Genomic DNA, 18,212 nt, shown 5'->3' with positions numbered 1-18,212 from the left:
TTCTTCGAGAAACATTTATACGTTCTTGTGGTTTTTCTTTTGTGTCCAGGTGGTAAAAAAAAAAGCCTGGCAGCTGAAATTGGGTTCAGTTCAAATGGCATGGACTGTACAAAGGTTACAGCCGCGCCCCCGGAAATGTTTCATGGCCAGATGGGGCCACTGAAAATCTTGTGGTGGCACACCTAAACCAAAAGCCCAAACTGAATTTCAGGAATTCTCTGATGCCGTTCTAGTAGACAACTAGATCAATATGAGAGTTAAGGAGTCACATAAACATATACTTTGGTTTTACACTTATACTGATACTAATCATCTGATGTGCATGGACTGATCCCGGTACAGTTAAGATTTACATTATTGAGTCAAATGAATAGTACCTAATGTAAACAGATATGGAGAATATTATGCATTATGTGATTTGCTAGGGGCCCCTTGATGGGGTGGGCAGAGGGGCTGAATCTTATATTTCATTTTTCAATTTTCAAAAAAGCAAGACCCTCCCCAGCACTGATATTATTTTTATTGGACCCTCCCATTGACTTAGAAACAAAATGTTATGCCATCAATAAAAGTAATACATAAATGGAAAAACCTAACAATATGGGGAAACAATCACAGCCACTTTATAGACTCTCTTCGAGTCATGTCCCACTCATAAAACACTTAAACACTTGTGAAGATAAGATAGTGGAGGAAGGTGGCGGCGCTTGTTGTGACCAAAAAGATAAGACGAAACCTTGAAGAGGAACATCCAAGAGATGGAACCTTTGTCTTAAAACAATCAACTCTGTCAGAAATACCTGCCTTCGTGGCCACAGCAGCAAAAAAAACAAACAAACATAAGAAATAGAAAGAGTAGAAATCCTGTATAGTTTAAGATACATCTCAATAATCCTTGAATGAAGTTGCCTCCTTGAACGCGTGACAATCCAGCAGACCTCGCAGAATGTCAAACAGAAGGAAAAGCTTGACCTATGAGACACAGGCAATAACATTTTCACGTCACCCAACGTGTGAGTTCTCAGCAGCGTTTTTATGGCCGATACGTCCTCTAAAACATGGCAGTAGATAACTCATCACTCTTATCGCTCCCATCTGAGTAGGTGGTTATCAACAGTTTCCAGTTCCACCATTCCCATGACGGGTGCAATCACTCGCGCCCGTCATCCTGCACGACACCTGAGACTCTGCAAACCAGACGCATACTTCGTTTTAACCAGGCCTTTCCCCCATTTGTATCATGGCAGTACTTTAACTGCCACTAAAGGGGGAAGAGGTCGTCCGATTTTAGTTTGGAACTACCTGTGGGACTTCTTGTTTACCTGTGGGACTTCTTGTTTGCGGTGTGTCGCTCGTCGCAAAGGCCATGGGGAAAAGCTGCAGGGCCAGCAGGCTGCGCATTCTGTTCGTGGTCTTAGCCCTGGTCTCTATGGCAACCATTATCGCATTGTGGACGGTAGCCCTGACGGGGGGAGACGATGGCGATGGTGTCACAGCTCCTTGGGACAGGTAGGACATTGGTTCGGGCAACGTGTTTTGACACTTCTGCGTCCTTGAAGGATGCAACACAAGACTCTTTTATTGTGAGTGAGTGAGGACTAAATTTGGCTGAACTTCTCCTAGAAGAAGCTTTTAGCCACTGGAATCAGTCTTTCTGCAGGACTGCAAGTGAGACAATGAGAACTTTCCAATAAACCGAACAGATAAGAGACATGAAGGCGTTATGGCTAAGTCAATACGTAGTCAATATTGTTTTATTATAATCTCAACTCAGTGTTAAAAGACTTCAGTGAGTCAAAAACAGGTGACCTCAGTTGCCACCTATTTAAAAATGAATGCAGTGTAATCTAATGTTGAGTTTTTGTTGAAACCTTTTTTAGAGAGGTGCACCCTACTCGTGTGAATTATGATGCGTGGGAATGATGACAGTGGATTGCATTACAATGCGGCCTGCTTCTTCCTCTTTCCCACGGCACTCTGTGCCACTTTGAGGATGGGAGAATACCGTAAAAGCCCTAAATGAGCCCAAGTAAACGCATCCTTTTCATTTAGCTCAGCGATCTTTGTGTTTATTCCCCTCAGCTATCGTCTCTCCGCCGCTTTGGTCCCTGACTCCTACTACGTCACCCTGTGGCCTCGTCTCAGCCCTGACCCAAACACTGGCCTTTACATTTTTACAGGTGATTGACGGTGGTTCTTATTTACAGCGCATTGTAGAGTTGACAGGTCCGGGAAATGTCTCCAGACATTTGTTCATGGGGTTTTCTGAATTCAAAAAGTCTCATATCGTATCAGGTGTAGGTACAAAAGGCAACCCAGCGGCACAGAACACCCATAGCGTGTATCATTTTCACCGTCACGAGCCAGTCTGGAGGCTGGATCACATTCTGGAAGTGCGCACAGTCTGAGGTCGTCCTAGCCCGTCCAGGCGTGGACAACCTGTTAAAGCCCTATTCAGAGATCTATTTGCTTCCAGGTTTTTTACATTATATCGTTTTTTTTATTTGTGGATCTTATGTGTGCCTGTAGGTTAATGTGCCTCAATTTTATTTGTATAGACTTTAAGCAATGTTTTAAGCCAACTCTTAAAAGTAGAGAGTGTGTCTGCCTCCCGGGACCCAAACTGGGAGCCGGTTCTACAGGAGAGGAGCTTGAAGGCTCTGGCGCCTGTTCTGCTTTTGGAGACTCTACTATGAGCTCTTTAAGATATGATGGTGCCTGACCAGTAAGAGCTTTTTAGGTCAGGAGAAGGATTTTAAACTCTATTCTGGATTTTACAGGGAGCCAGTGCAGAGAAGCTAACACAGGAGAAATATGATCTCTTTTCCTGGTTCCTGTCAGTACACGTGCTGCAGCATTCTGGATCAGCTGCAGAGTCTTCAGGGACTTATTGGGACAGCCTGATAATAAGAAACTGCAATAATCCAGCCTAGAAGTAACAAATGCATGGGCTCGTTTTCACTATTTAATTAACGTCTTTGTTATTTCAATGCGTCCATCAGGACAATCCAGTGTGAAGTTTGATTGTGTGAAGGAAACAGATCTGATCTTGATCCATTCTAACAAACTCAACTACACCGAGCTGGGCAACACACACATTGCCAGGCTCATTGCTTCAGGTATAGTGCACACACACACACACACACACACACACACAGGGACAGAGACTAAATGCTAGCAAGGAAAACCTGCATCTCTTCAATATTAGCTTTTCACAAATGAACACCTACTTTGTAATTAATGTATTTGATTATTTAGTGATGTACCACTTCTACCGCGCTCATGTCAAAAGCATAACTACAGATGCAAATTCATACGATTAGCATGTGTTTAGCTTTTAGCCATCAATAAAGAGATTCAGAGTTGGGGACAACAAATGTAAAAAGTTTTTTTTTGTCATTTTCACCATTTGAAGCTTGAAGAAAAATGGCTAAAATGCCGTAAATAGTAATCATATACTGTACATAACCTCATAGCGTTTCTGTCATTACAATATTGATTATATAGGAAAAAAAAGCCTGAGTGATTTTTAAAGCAGTTTAAAAAAAAGAAAAGAGACCAGTTACCAGTTTTCACCAAAAAAAACAAACAAAGTTTGTTTAAAGAAATAAGCCAATTTCAAACAAACTCACACAAAGTAAAAAAGAAACTGTTATAAGTAATTCTTTGCATTTTTGATAGGACATAATATTCCAATGCCGCGTTTTTTTCCCAGTCATTCTGTTCCTGTTCCCCAGGTGGTGGGTCTGCTCCTACTATTAAGTCCTCCTGGCTGCAGCCTACGACCCACTATCTGGTTATCCAGCTGGACAGTAAATTAACTCAAGGAGAGAAGTATCAGCTGTACACCGAGTTCACTGGAGAACTAGCTGATGACCTAGCAGGCTTGTACAGGAGTGAATATGAAGAAGACGGAGTCCGAAAGTAAGTTCTCAATTCTGTGTCCCTCTTATTAATTAATTAATTCAGAATGAGTCTTCAGAATGTTTTTTTTTTCTTTTTTTTTCTCCATTCTCAGGATTGTCGCCACCTCTCAGATGCATCCAACTCATGCCAGAAAGACCTTCCCTTGTTTCGACGAGCCGGCTATGAAAGCTGTTTTCCATATAACTCTCATCCACCCCCCTGGTACTGTAGCCCTGTCCAATGGCCTGGAAATGGGTAAGTGCAGTCTACAAGTATCAAAACAGAGTTGTACTTGCAGAAATTGAGTTAGAATTATCAGTCACTATCTTGTACGCAAACAGATATGCAGTAATTATCCTGGTCCATAGAGTTTTTACAGTTCTATACCCAGCCAAACTCATATCGGGTAGGCAATTACCTCTTGGCCCTCAGACCTCCGGGGGGGCCCCTAAGGCCCAGGTTTTCCTGACTTGATGACTTGCAAATTTCGAGGTGAATTTACACCACCAATGTACATTATCAACTGGGTCCTGCGTCACTACCAAATCCTGTGGCCTTGCCCAAAAGTAAACAACACAATACCTTGTTGGTGCATGCCCCTCAGAACGACACATAGTTATCTGCACACAGTAAATGTTGGGTGAGCGTTCCTACGGCAGCCCAGTATTCTTGTTAAACGATGTTTTGACTTACCACTACGCCCTGCAGTGGGTATCAGGCTATACCATCATAAATTCTCTAGCCCTGGCCTAACTTAGCTTTAAGCTAACTCCTACTCTCACCCAAGCAAAGAGCAGATGCTCCCTGGCTTGACCCTACATCTGCTCAGATGAAACCACAGTGGCTGGCCCAACTGGCATGGCAACTTCATTTGAATGCCATGACCCGCTCAGTTGTCCAGCCACCATCATTGGTTCCACTGGTCTTACCAAGAACCACTGATTAGCAATCCCTCTGGTATGAGAAACCTTTCTTGACTTATGTCCTTTGACTTGTCTTACCTAATAAAGGAACATGGTATCAAAATTAATTTTTTAGTGTGAGTGTAAGAGTGCAGACAAATCTACAGGGTCATCAGGTGGGCACCCTCGATAACTGGTGTTAAGGTCCCGGTCCGTATAGGACAGCATCTGGGTCCGGACTCGGACCGCGGTCCACCTGTTAGTGACCTATGCCCTACTGGATTCTCTGCCTTGTCTGACTGCTCAACTGTGTACTCAACTTTTGAGTCGGAGTCGAGCATTTGAGTCTTCCACCTTGTGAACCTGGTCATTACACACGGCCCATTTGTGGGATGCCATGGGGGTCTGATGTCGCAATATTCCATCTGTGACTGCACTCTGTCCCTGTAATTTCTCTTAGCGCCCTTCACCGCCTTTCTCAGTCTGTAGGTTGCCGCCTTGTACTCATCCATGTTGCCGGATACAAGGCCTGAATTGTCGGTAGCTATGCGGGTGTACAAAGCATTACAGATGGATCTCTAAACCCTTGTTTTTTTTTATTGGGAAAGGACCTAACCCTTAATATGGGGACGATCGTGTCAGCTAGTGTTACCATGAAGCCTGTAACAACATCCTTTAACTCACTGACGTCTGTGCAACTGGATTGGAACATGACCCAATTGATGTCACTCAGGGCGTCCTGTAGCGTTATTTTTTCAAAAGTAAAAAAAGCTTTCTGAATCCTACACCCCTCTGGTTAATGTTTGGTCAGGTTTAGAAAGAGATCATGGTTTGAGGTAAAATGAGTATTTCATTAAGGTCTGGGATTGTCATGGTTATAAGAAACCCACAGTGACTGACTGTAGGACATGGGAAATGATGTTAAACTATGACATTTTGTTGATCCATCCATCCTCCCCAAACTCCTACCTCTGGGGACTGCGGCTGGAAAACAATGTCATGTCTTCCTCTTGTTTCTTTAGGAATGATTACTAATTGGCCGCCTGAGGTCTTTGTCTCTTGAATGTAGACACATTTCGCTCTGGGCTCATTTTCTAAAAGGACAGTCTCTTTAAACAAAGTTGCTTCATCAAATTACTGCAAACTAATTGACATACCTTGCACCAGGAAATATTTCAGTATAAGCATTGATTGGTTTCTGGATCTGTCTGTATTTTGGTCTGTGCAAAATGTAATGAAGCTGTCATTTACAGTATACACTGCACTTAATGGGAATAATGGCCCAACAGCAAATATATATATAACCAAATACAGACATAATCATTTATAAACATTTATCATTCTCCCAAAATCTCTTTTCCTAAAACGTAACTGTGTAACTTGCAATTTTCATTCTTTAGAGTCTGTTTGTGTCTTTTCAGATATTGTTAACACCACTATTGATGGAGTAGCTGTGACACAGACCAAGTTTGAACCCACCAAGAAAATGTCAAGCTATCTACTGGCCATCGTCATCTCTGACTACACACACATCAGTGCTACACAAGGAGACACTCTGGTAACGGTCTATGACATTACCACTATTCCATTTTCATCACTTTAATGCAGTGGTTCCCAAACTGGGGGCCGCAATAGCAGTTTAACTAAAGTAACGTAGACCCCTTTAGCCGCTTGTTAGCAACCGCCTTTTTTAAGACACGTAAAACCGCCAAAATTCACAAGTGGGGGTATCTACTGACGTATTTTATGTCGTAGAACAAAATGTATAAATCTCTTAAGCTTGTGTTAACCAGGCATCTAACCAAAAAACCCATTGACTTCCAGACGAGGGTATCGGAAGGGTAAAAATGCTGACTCATTTCCGGGTTTTAGAACTCATTCCTGCAGCGCTCTATAACTCTCTAGCTCTATAAAATGTGGATTTGGTTTACTATGTACTACATTTTGTTAGCCTGTAAGTTTGTGAAAATATCTACATTTTAAATTTTTAAGTCTTTTAAAACTTTTCATGTGATGATACATCAAAAGTTTGCTGTTGTGTGTTCAGATCCGTATCTGGGCTCACAGGAAGGCCATTGAGCAGAAACAGGCAAACTACGCCCTCAATGTGACTGGACCCATACTGGACTTCTTCCAGTTGTACTACAACATCTCCTACCCTCTAAGCAAGTCAGGTGAGCCTACTTTTATAATCATCGGAGGTCAGCTGAAGTTGTTTTCCGTGATTGGCCCTTTCACAACCAACGCTCACTTCTGCACCTGGTTTAAGATGAGCTGGCATGAAACTTTATTGACCCCACTTGGGAAATCACCCTATTGTAGAGGTCTTCACGGGGCAAACATTTTGGACCCGACCTGTGGTAAACCTATTCGAACCTGATGCGCATAAATACATTTTCAAAAAACTCAATTCGAGGGCGACCCAAGCACAGCTAGCGCCTGACACTGAATAGACCCGAGGATAATTAGACCCTTGACTTGAACATCGGCAGCAGCATGATATAAAATTGTAAAAAACGCAGCGAGACAGAAATGTAAGGAGACGAGGGCAAGTCAGAGATATTTCGTTAGAACGGGAGTCCAAGGTTGAGCTTGGCGGCACCCTTGTCACTTGATGGTAAAAAAATCTCCCCCTGATCCGCCGGACCTGCACCCTCTCTCTGGGTCCGGGACTCCTGATTTATACATTAAGGACTGGCCCGGCAGCCACTGAACTAACAACCTGCGGGGAAAGTGTGTATTTTTGGACAAATGGGCTTTCAGTCCAAAGGGGAAAGTTCCGGAATAATGGTTGGAAAAATGGCATGGCCAATCAGAAAAAAAGGGGGATTTTAGAGAGGGGGGCCTTAAAAAGACAGGGGCTCCAATGGCTTGATGATGAATTGAGGGGCTGCATAAAGGGCCATTATAAGACATAAGGATTTTTTTGAACTGTGAGTCATGCAAAGCTACTCTAGTGGAATCCCAGAATAAAAATATAGAGCTGGAAATAAGCATGATATGGGACCTTTTAACAGAATACTATTGCTCTGCTCTCCCTGCATAGCTTGATACCACTACAGGAAGGAAAAGTTTTTTGTAATACAGCATGGATGAACCAAATTTGTAAGGCATATTGGCATTTAAGTTCAGTTCCTTTAACCTGCATTAAACCTGCTCTCTGCCTCACAGATCAAATTGCTCTGCCAGACTTCTATTTCGGCGCAATGGAGAATTGGGGCTTGGTGACATACAGAGAAACCAACCTTCTCTACGACCCTGTGACCTCCTCCAACAGAAATAAAGAGACCACCGCCACCATCATTGCTCATGAACTAGCACACATGGTGAACTGATTATTTTATATATTTTATTGTATTGTATCTATTGATTGATTTATTCATTGATTAGTCAACAAATGGATTGATGTCATCTCTGGTGCAGTGGTTTGGTAACCTGGTGACTCTGCGCTGGTGGAATGAGGTCTGGCTGAATGAAGGCTTTGCTTCTTATGTGTCTTACCTGGGAGCAGACCACGCCGAGCCTTCATGGAACGTGGTGAGAACACAATGTTCCATGCAGTTGGACTTGACACTTGCTGCCGTCGTCATCCACTTTGCATATTTTTATTTAACGTTTATTTGTGTATACAAGCATGTAGCATAAATCAATGCCGCACGCCACAGCATTTGTAGCCTGAGCTAATTAGCAATGCCCGCCCCAAGGTGGGCATTTAAGATACATAAAACTCAACAATAGGTTGTATAAAACACAAACTCAACAATAGGTAATAACTCAACACACAACCTAACACAATAAAGCACCATAAAACAAGAGGCATCAGATCATTCATGACTAAAATGACCCCAGTCAGGATCTAGTTTGAGTTCTGTAGGTAAGAAATTCCACATGTTGATCCCCCCGAACAGAAAAAGCTGTTTAGCCGAAATGAAGATCTACACATAAGGGCACCTTACAGTGTTACTTGTGGAACCACAAGGTCACTGAGGCACCTGGGCAGCCTGGTTATGTAGGCATTTGTGGATAAGTTTAAAAAGGCAAATTTAATAAAATTCAACATATTTAGTTTCTTAAGAACACGGCAATGATGTGATATTACCGGCTTCCTTCCTGCGCATGTACTGTATGTATGTTCTATATTGTTTTGTGTTTTTTAACAGCAGATACTGTATGTGTTCAAGACAAAAGTCTATCCTATCTTACCTTACATTGTATGACAATGTAAGGTAAGATAAGACTAGATAGATGAGATATCTTACCTTACATCGTATGAAATCTTTTTTTTTTGTCTGTGTGTCTGTTTGCTCCAGAAAGACCTGATAATACTTGATGACATCCACAGGGTGTTTGCAGTCGATGCCTTGACCTCCTCTCATCCTCTTTCTTCTAAAGAGGACAGTATCATTCTGCCAGACCAGATCAGTGAGCAGTTTGATGCCATCTCGTACAGCAAGGTACACAGCAAGATCTTATATAATACAATACAGCATAGACACGTCTACATTGAGTTACTGGCATTGGTCAACTACTGTATTGTATATTTTGTGCAAATTGTGTGCTATACAATAGAGTATGTACCTTGTAAACTGATAGATTTATAGATTGATCCCTTGCCTCTCTTCGTGTATGTGTCTCTTCCTCAGGGTGCAGCAGTGTTGAGGATGCTGTCTGATTTCCTCTCAGAGCCCGTCTTTGTCCAGGGACTCAGTGTATGTTTGTCTGTGTTTTTGTTGGCATAATTACACAATATGTACGTTTTGGTGTGCAGCTAAAACAAATTGTTAATATTAATAAATGACTGTATCCCATTCATTCAGCCACAGGGAAAAACGAATAATGACAGGATGTTGAAATTGATTGTATTTTCAGAGATACCTCGATCACTTTGCCTACACTAACACAGTAGGGGATGACTTGTGGAACCATCTACAAAAGGTGAGGAGGAAGATTTGTCATTATTATTTCCAAAAATAAGTTAAGAAGTTTACATATTTTTTGAAAATATGTCTTATGTGTTTTTGATGTGTCAGAGCTGGTAGGAATTTTTGAAAGAACAAAACTATGTCATCTGCATATAGTGCTATATGCAGATGATATAGTTTTGTTTTTTGACGGATATGATGTATATATATGATTTTGAAAGGAGTATTCTGGTAATTAAATGGCTGATGGCAAAGCCAGAGGCTCCATTGATATATCAAATAATGTAGGTGACAGAGGACATCCTTGGCCAGTTTCTTTGACAGAGTATACTGGCACATTGACCTTCATTTTTCTTACTTTTCCAAGTGGGAATTAGTGCCAACATCCTCTACACCTGCCCACTGTTTGTTAGTGGAGTTTAGAAAGAAGAATAAGGGGTCTGTTTTCCTTCCAGTGCAAAGCCTGCACCAGGGCAAATGCAGTTTTTATGCAATTTTCCACAGGTGCAAGTCTGTTTTTGCTTCTGCGACCATGGTAATTCCATGACTCCAAACTAACGTGTTTGTGCCCTGGACTTAATAGTCATACATTGGTCTTTTCAAATATGCAGAAGAGGAGAACCGCTGAGTTGAAATGCATTCACCTTCTTGTTCATTCTTCTTGTTCACTTGCTTCAAGGAGGAGAACTTTTTTCTCTCTCTCTGAGATCTCAGCCTCTCTCCGAAGCTCGTCCCGACTCTACCTGTTGATTCCTCCTACTAATAAATGTATTTATTACTACTAACATTCAGCCTCTCTCCCCTGGCTGCATCTTTGCTTGTGCTTGTGTTTGTGTCCTCTGTCCGGAAAATAGAGCCTACTGTGTCATAGTAGTATGCACTGACATGGCAACTGACAGTGAGTTGTTTTTGACATATTCATGGAGTGTGCCCTGAACCAGACACGTGGAAGATGGAAAATGTATGACTTACCTTAATTATTACTTTTTTTAATTTTTTTTATTCTTTCTGTCACCTTTGTCAACAGGCTGTGAAAGCAAATTATGTTTCACTTCCTCGTCCAGTTTGTGAAATCATGAACCACTGGGTGCTCCAGATGGGCTTCCCTGTGGTTACCATAGATACTACCACAGGAAAGGTATCCCAGAAGCACTTCCTCTTGGATCCGGAGTCTAACGTCACAGTTGAATCACCTTACAAGTACGCAAACACAGCAGCATTGCATTGCAAAATACTGTATCTGCAGGGATTATATTTTTCTCAAAAGTATTAATCCTCCCTTCATGAGTTACTTCACTTTAAGTGTCTCACATTGTTCTTAAACCACAATGTATGTGTGTATAATAAAACGGCCAGTTTGATGTATGTGGCAATATTTAGACACAAGAAGTTCTCTTGTCTTCCTCTTTGCTTCCTTCTTACCTTCCACCATAACTAAAAGTTGAATGTTTTTCTCCCCCAGCTATGAATGGCTGATTCCAGTAAGGTGGATGATGTCCGGTGAGGTCCAGAGAGGTATCTGGTGGCTGATGGAAAAGGAGGGTGTGTAATAACATGCATAACAGTAATGTGTATAAACATAATTCATTGTAAAAAAATGTTTTTATGTTCTTTAACTTTTTCACTGCTTTGTCTCTGTCAGTGGTAAACAAGGAGATGAGGAGCGGTGGTTTGTGGGTTGTGGCCAACATCAATGTAACTGGATATTACCGGGTAAACTATGACCCTGGAAACTGGGAACGCCTGTTGGCTCAGCTTAATTCGGGGCACCAGGTACACAATCAGACTGCTCTGACATGTTTCAGATTTTTACTGGTCGCTTTTCTGTTTCTGCTTTCTTTGTTTTCATTCTCGCTTCCATTACTTCCCCCCCCCCCCAGTATTTGCAGATTGTATAAGAATTGTTTGCATTTCACATCCTGTTTGACACCCAAAATCTCCCATTCAGGTAATACCAGTGATAAACAGAGCCCAGATTGTGGATGATGCTTTCAATTTGGCCAGGTATGTCAGTTAGTTCTGCTTGGAGTTTTTGCTGCAGTTTTTCCCACCCCATGTCCTGCTTGGTCTCATCAGCATCAACCCAAGTTACAACCCAAGTAAAAACCAAGACACATACTTCTTACTGCGTGCTACCATGGCGAAAAACAGAGAAGGCCTAACACCCAGTATACCTGTTCTGCGAAAGGAAATGAAATCTTGGCTAAACAAAAAATCAAAAGCAAATAACGCATGAACAATTTTGCTATTCTGAGAGAGTAACTTGCAGTGAGATTAAAGTGAAATCTTTGTGTAAGGGTGCCAGATGAAAGGTCATTCGGTCGAAACAGCATCAAAAGGGTTGAGCGCTTAAAAGCTTAAAAGTGCGCTGGGCAGATTTCATGGCAATCTGTCTTTTAGGTGATGAAATATCTTCTGTTTTACGCCCAAGTTCAAGCCCTCTAGCAGCTGTAGGAATTATGAATTTTTGTCCTTTAGCCCTATTTTTTATATTAGTTTTTGGTATTTCCATTGTACAAACTTAAAACCGACCGACATTGCCGTCACTAGGCAAAAAGTGCACAGAAATACACGCACTACTCAACCTTACATTATGAAAGGAGTGAGTAACCAAACTACAAAATCAAAACAATAAAATAAAAATAAAAAACATATTCACCTCCATTGTATTGGGGTGGAGGCAGAACTCTCAGAGACATCTGAGGAACATGAGTATCTCTTCCCTCTGCAGGGCTCAGCTGGTCTCCACTACTCTTGCACTGAGGACAACCTCCTACCTGTCTGTGGAGACAGAATACATGCCCTGGCAGTCTGCTCTGGATAATCTGCACTATTACTACCTCATGCTGGACCGATCTGAAATCTATCAGCCTATGCAGGTACACTACACTGTCTCTACACTTTTCTGTTTTTCTAGGATGTTGCTATGAATGGAGATTATCCTATTTTAAAGAGGAGGTATGATGCTCATTTCCAGCTCTGTATCTTTATTCTGGGACTCCACCAGAGCAGCTTTGCATGATCCACAGATCTAATAAGTCCTTCTTCATCTTATTGTGGCCCTTCATGCGGCCCCTTCAGTCTGACACAAGCCGTCTGAGCTCCTGTCTTTTCAAAGTCAGTATTTAAAAAAAAATGAATCAAGGAATAAAGGAGAAAGTAAGAAAAATGTTATGTACGTTTTCCTCATTATTTGGCAACTTTGGTAATGTTTGATAGGAATATCCAACATTTTAACACTACGTATATGACAGAAAATAAGGAAAAGCTTAATAGGTCTTCTTTAAGCTGAATTTGATGAATTTAGTGTTTATCAGAGCACAAATTAGAAGAATTAGGTTGGAAAAATGACAGGGTTTCTGGGGGCAGTTCCTCACTGATTAACTTTATAACTTTATTTATTGTTTCTTGTGAAACTGGATCATATCGTTTTTTCCTCTGATGTCCCCCAGCTGCTCCGCCTCGACTCTCGCGATTTACGTTTACACAACCACGATTACTCTTTGTGCCCCCCGATAGCCATTAGGAGGAAAAGCCGTGCCTTCAGATAAACATCCCATTACTCGTCCCTCTGTAACACTTTTAGGACTACATGAAGAAGCTGGTGACTCCCCTCTTCTTGTTCTTCAAGACAGTGACATCCAACTGGACCCATGTTCCTGACAGACACACTGATCAGTGAGTACACTTACCTGGATACACAGTCTAATACACAAACACAAAAATGCCTACTCACACACAGGATAAATGAAAGATAATATGCAACAAGCAGCTGGCGATCTTATGTGAGAGTTGTTCTTCTTCTATAATAGTAGTTACAGCTGTAATAATAGCCGAGATTAATAATAGCAATTGCAGCTTTAATAGTAACGGAACCACGACTAAACATAATAACTGTAGTGATGAGAGTCAGGCATCAGTGGGGGTATGTGTCGTAGTTTGTTTACGTTCTTTGACCTCAGCAAGATGGCCGCATGGTCACCCCTCCTGACTGCGGGCAGCGATTCTGGTGTGATGGCATGCGGCAGTGATCAAGAGTGTTTATTCCCCTTGCGGCGCAGTCAATGTGTTGGTGGAAGTATAATCATAAAGTTTTACTGTACTTTTTTTTTTTTTTTTTTTAGAAAATGAAAGGGAAAGTCAGCTCAAATCACCTCAGCACACATTTGCTCTAGAAAGTGCACATTCTAGCACGTAAACGTTACCGTGCTATGCTAAACTAAGATAGTGAACACGGTATAAACATTATACCTGCTTAGCAGAAGCATGTTAGTGCATTAGCACGCTCTTGTTAGCATTTACCCCACACAGCCTCACAGTTCTGCTGGCGTGGCTGCAGAAGCTTAGTCTTTAGTTATCCATATCGATATCTGAACACGTTAAAGCACTCAAAGAATTGGCGTCGTCTGGTGAAACAGAGATATACAGTGGTGCATTATCTTGCCCAGAGGGCACTTATAAAGAAAATAGGACAGGGCCCCGAATGCTTCCTTGAGGAACACCATAACCAGTATCAAATGTTTGTGACACAAAATCACCTAAACCAACCAAAAAACCTTCTTCCTGGCAAGTATGAGCGAAACCGGTCAAACACCAGGGAGAGTCTACTGATTCAAATCCCACGTAGTACACAAATGCAGAGAGGCACCGTGAGACAAACATTTATCGGCTTATTAAAGCATCACATTACCGATTCAAATCCTGAGACACACACTAATAACGCAGCAGAGTCCAAACCAAAGGAGATTTTAGGGGTGGTGGATGGACATGCTGGACAAGAAGGGGGCTGGACATTTACAGGGCTTGACCGTGGGGACAGAACTAGAGCTAAACTGCTCCGTATTCCATTTGCACAAACCTGAAAATGGAACATAATGATTTCAGAAAGTGAAATTGGTAAATGTCCATACACCAGACGATAATAGAACAGATGACAGAAATAACTAATATAATAAAATGATGTCCATACATAGACAGGAAATGTGGGCAGAGAGAGAAATAGGGATGACGTGCAACGAAGGTGCCCAGCCAGACTCAAACCGTACATCTTAACCACTGTGATGCCCCAAGACACATGAAACGAATGTGACGCCGAGGCAAATCTGTGCCTTCTTCATCCGCCATATCACGCCTGACGCAGTAATTTGAACACCTTTGTCATACGTGGCAACTTTGTGTCTCTGTCGATGCGATAAAACGGCTGCAAAATGTACCAACTTGTCGTGTTTTGACACGTTTGTATCGTCCTGCAGGTATAACCAGGTGAATGCCATCCAAACGGCCTGCAAGACTGGAGTAACGGAATGCCAGAACCTGACCGCCACGTGGTTCAAACAATGGATGGACAGCCCACAACAGAATTTGTTGGTCTATTTTATATTCAATTTGATATCCCTCCCCCCTCCCCTTTTTTTTTTAAGTCAATCAATCAGTTATCTCCAACTGTCTCGCCAGGATCGAGCCCAACCTGCGTTCAGCGGTGTACTGCAGTGCCATCGCAGCAGGCGATGAGGCGGAGTGGGACTTTGGCTGGTCGCAGTTCAAGAATGCTACTGTGGCCAGCGAGGCCAGCAAACTCATGTCCGCGCTGGCCTGTACCAGCGAGACACAGCTGCTGGAAAGGTGCATATCCTTCAGTCCTACAAAGATCAGGAGGCTAATGTTGCGATGTAGTGAACAAGTTAGGTCATGTTGTGAATTGAAAGGTCTCATCTCCACAAGTATAATACAAGCCGTAACTGTATTTATATAGCACCTTTCTAAACAGCGTTGCAAAGTGCTTAACAGTAAAATTGCTAAAATAATTAGATTACAAGAAGAATAAAAAAGTGTAACTCAGAATAAAACAATACACGAAAGAGGAACATGCAAAAATCAAACCAAAACAAGGTAAAAACACAAATTTGCCTCAAGGATGTTTATAATCCGTACCACATACAGCACCCTTAGACCCTTGATTCAGTTGAACCAGTTGCTTGCTCTTGCGGTGCCTTCCCACGCCAACAAACAGGGACAAACTCTGCAGCATCTGCTGCTAACACTAACACTCATCCGCTCGTTGGTCTCTTAAATGAGTTCAGTTTCAGTGCTATGAAAGGAATGACAGGCAGATTGGAATTTTACAATAAAATTGACTATAAATAGTTTTTTTTCCCCCAAAAATCTTTGATAAAAACAGAAGCTTTGAAATAATCCGAAAATGATTTAAACCAATGGTTGAGGGTGGGCTTTTTCAGCAAAGACTGGACTACGTCGTGCTTAAAACTAGATGGGAAAGTGCCAGTGGAAAGACAACAGTTAATATAATAATGGAAATAATTGTCTTTTCTGATGTTGCAGGTATCTGTCTTACACCTTGAACTCAACTATGATCCGTAAGCAGGACGCCACCTTTGTCATCACATCTGTTGCCAGCAACAGAGTGGGACATAGTCTGGCGTGGGACTTTGTCAGGGAACAGTGGAAATACATGTTCACACAGTGAGTAATACTCGCAAAGATAAAAAAAAAAATGTGTAAATGTGAGAATTAAAAGGCAAAACGCTCCATTAGGCTACTTTTAGTAATCTATAGCATCAACCCCCACTATCACAGGAAAGGTAAAGTTTTCACCTGGGGGTGCAAGTTGCTCTGAGGTGCATTTCAACTTAAAGTTATGATCAGTTCACTTGTGATGTAAATGTATCTTCGCATTTCCTGTTTCGCTAGCTATTAAGCAAAACTAGCCACATTCCATCTTTATTACAACTCTGCCTAAGGCTACACTGATCGCTACTAGCATAGCACACCCAAACCTCCGGTCAGTGGTCAAGTTGCATTGTGGGTAACGTAGGCGCCAGGTTTTGACACGGAGGAACAACGCGTGGAACGGAGAAGATGATGTATCTGGTTCTGCCGCATCATTTTTGATCCTTCTTTTTACCGTCCGTCGTAAATCGGCGCGCAGTGCTAAACTGGTGGAGCGCGCTTTTAACGCCGTTGCCATGTCAAATCATCTGTAACAAGATTTTTTTTTGTTGTTGTCAGATATGGTGTGGGCTCTTTCTCCTTTGCCTCTATGATCAGTGGGGTGACGGCAAGGTTCTCTACACCTGCCGAACTACAACAGGTACGTCCTCATCAAGTCATTTCTAGTTAACTTGAGAACAAATGTCAGACCGTTCGTCTGGAACTATTTTCTCTATGTTTCCCCTGCCAGCTGGAGGACTTTGTGGAGGAGCACAAAGCGGCGGGGTTTGGCTCTGCAGCAGCGGCTGTGGAGCAGGCCTTGGAGAGGACCAGAGCTAACATCAATTGGCAGCAACAGAACCGACAGGAGATCCTGGACTGGTTCCACAGTCAGACTGGAAATCAGATTGCTATGCTATGACCTGTGTATAGAGCAGTGAAAAACGCCTTTCATCGTATCTATTTTGGCACGCATTTTAGCACCATGGACGGAGAGCGCTATCGTTGGTCATTTGTTTAGACTTCATAGAAAACAAAGAAATGCATTGAATTATATGCTAATTTCTAGTAGGTAACCAAGGGGGTGTTCAAAACACAGCAAAATAAAAGGCACATTTATTTTCTAAGTACTAAGGCCCCGACCACGCAGGCTGATGCCAGTCTTCAATAAAAAAATGTTTGAATTCATTCGTTATGAGACGTCATCTGTAACAGGCTGTTTGGCATTTATCTGTTGGGGAGGTTGTGTTGTTTCCCCCCCTGGGATCAATAAAGTATCTCTGATTCTGATTCTGATCTAAAGCAGCTGGGCAAAATGCTTCCGTAACACACCGTCGAAAATCATGGCGGAACGAACACAACGAGTTCACTCACTGACGTTATTAAATTTGAAATAAGAACGGTTTGAATAGGAATGTGTCTCTAACTTCCACATTGCCATACTTTGTGATATATTGGGATTATACCATGGCTTGCCGTGAGCTATCGCTTAAATATATACCCTATATATACAGGCCTACACCCTGTTTTGGTGAGAGTGGTCCTTGACACTTTCAGTCAAATTAGAGATTTGTAAATGAATTTTATCTAAGAAAATAACACATTGGTAATATTGCAAGCATGTCATTATTATACTATTGCCATTCACTTTTATTAAAGGCACTTTTAACGACTTTTTGTTTGCTCTTTCACGATGCTGGGGGGAAAAGAAAAGGTTACTTTTGCATGTACTCTATCCATTGATACCAAAAATATCTCGCATTCCCAATTCAAACAAGTGCTTCCACCTTTGAGGAGAGACACAACGGCCGCACACAACAGTTAAAGCTCATCTAGGCTCCATTGTTCTCTTTTGTTCTATTTGTATTCCTATGAACCGCCACACTAAACCCAGATAGGTCTTTGTGTTAAGCTAGCCTCTGTAACGTCCCGTCCTGTTCGTTGCTCTGTTTGTCTTCTTCTTTTTTTTTTTTTCATGTTTCGCGTTGCACACTTCCTGTTTTATTTTGAAGTGCTTTCCTCTCATTTCAGACTT

At 42.0% G+C, this 18,212-nt stretch overlaps 1 protein-coding gene across 1 annotated transcript; it reads left to right on the top strand.

The window, feature by feature from the left end:
* Nucleotides 1-1,366: 1,366 nt before the first annotated feature.
* LOC139286346 (aminopeptidase Ey) lies at nucleotides 1,367-17,099 on the top strand. The gene is made up of 23 exons (XM_070907099.1): nucleotides 1,367-1,509; nucleotides 2,083-2,180; nucleotides 3,003-3,119; nucleotides 3,738-3,924; nucleotides 4,019-4,161; nucleotides 6,230-6,366; nucleotides 6,856-6,982; nucleotides 7,980-8,134; nucleotides 8,232-8,345; nucleotides 9,119-9,262; nucleotides 9,452-9,517; nucleotides 9,678-9,743; nucleotides 10,758-10,930; nucleotides 11,193-11,272; nucleotides 11,373-11,503; nucleotides 11,679-11,734; nucleotides 12,462-12,609; nucleotides 13,317-13,408; nucleotides 14,983-15,093; nucleotides 15,185-15,352; nucleotides 16,070-16,210; nucleotides 16,757-16,838; nucleotides 16,929-17,099. The coding sequence occupies exons 1-23, from the start codon at nucleotides 1,367-1,369 to the stop codon at nucleotides 17,097-17,099; spliced, it is 2,850 nt and encodes a 949-aa protein (XP_070763200.1).
* The last annotated feature ends 1,113 nt before the right edge of the window (nucleotides 17,100-18,212 follow it).

The sequence above is a fragment of the Enoplosus armatus genome, chromosome 6 (assembly GCF_043641665.1).
Source record: "Enoplosus armatus isolate fEnoArm2 chromosome 6, fEnoArm2.hap1, whole genome shotgun sequence".
Lineage (NCBI taxonomy): Eukaryota > Metazoa > Chordata > Actinopteri > Centrarchiformes > Enoplosidae > Enoplosus > Enoplosus armatus.
This window is presented reverse-complemented; position numbering and strand designations above follow the sequence as displayed.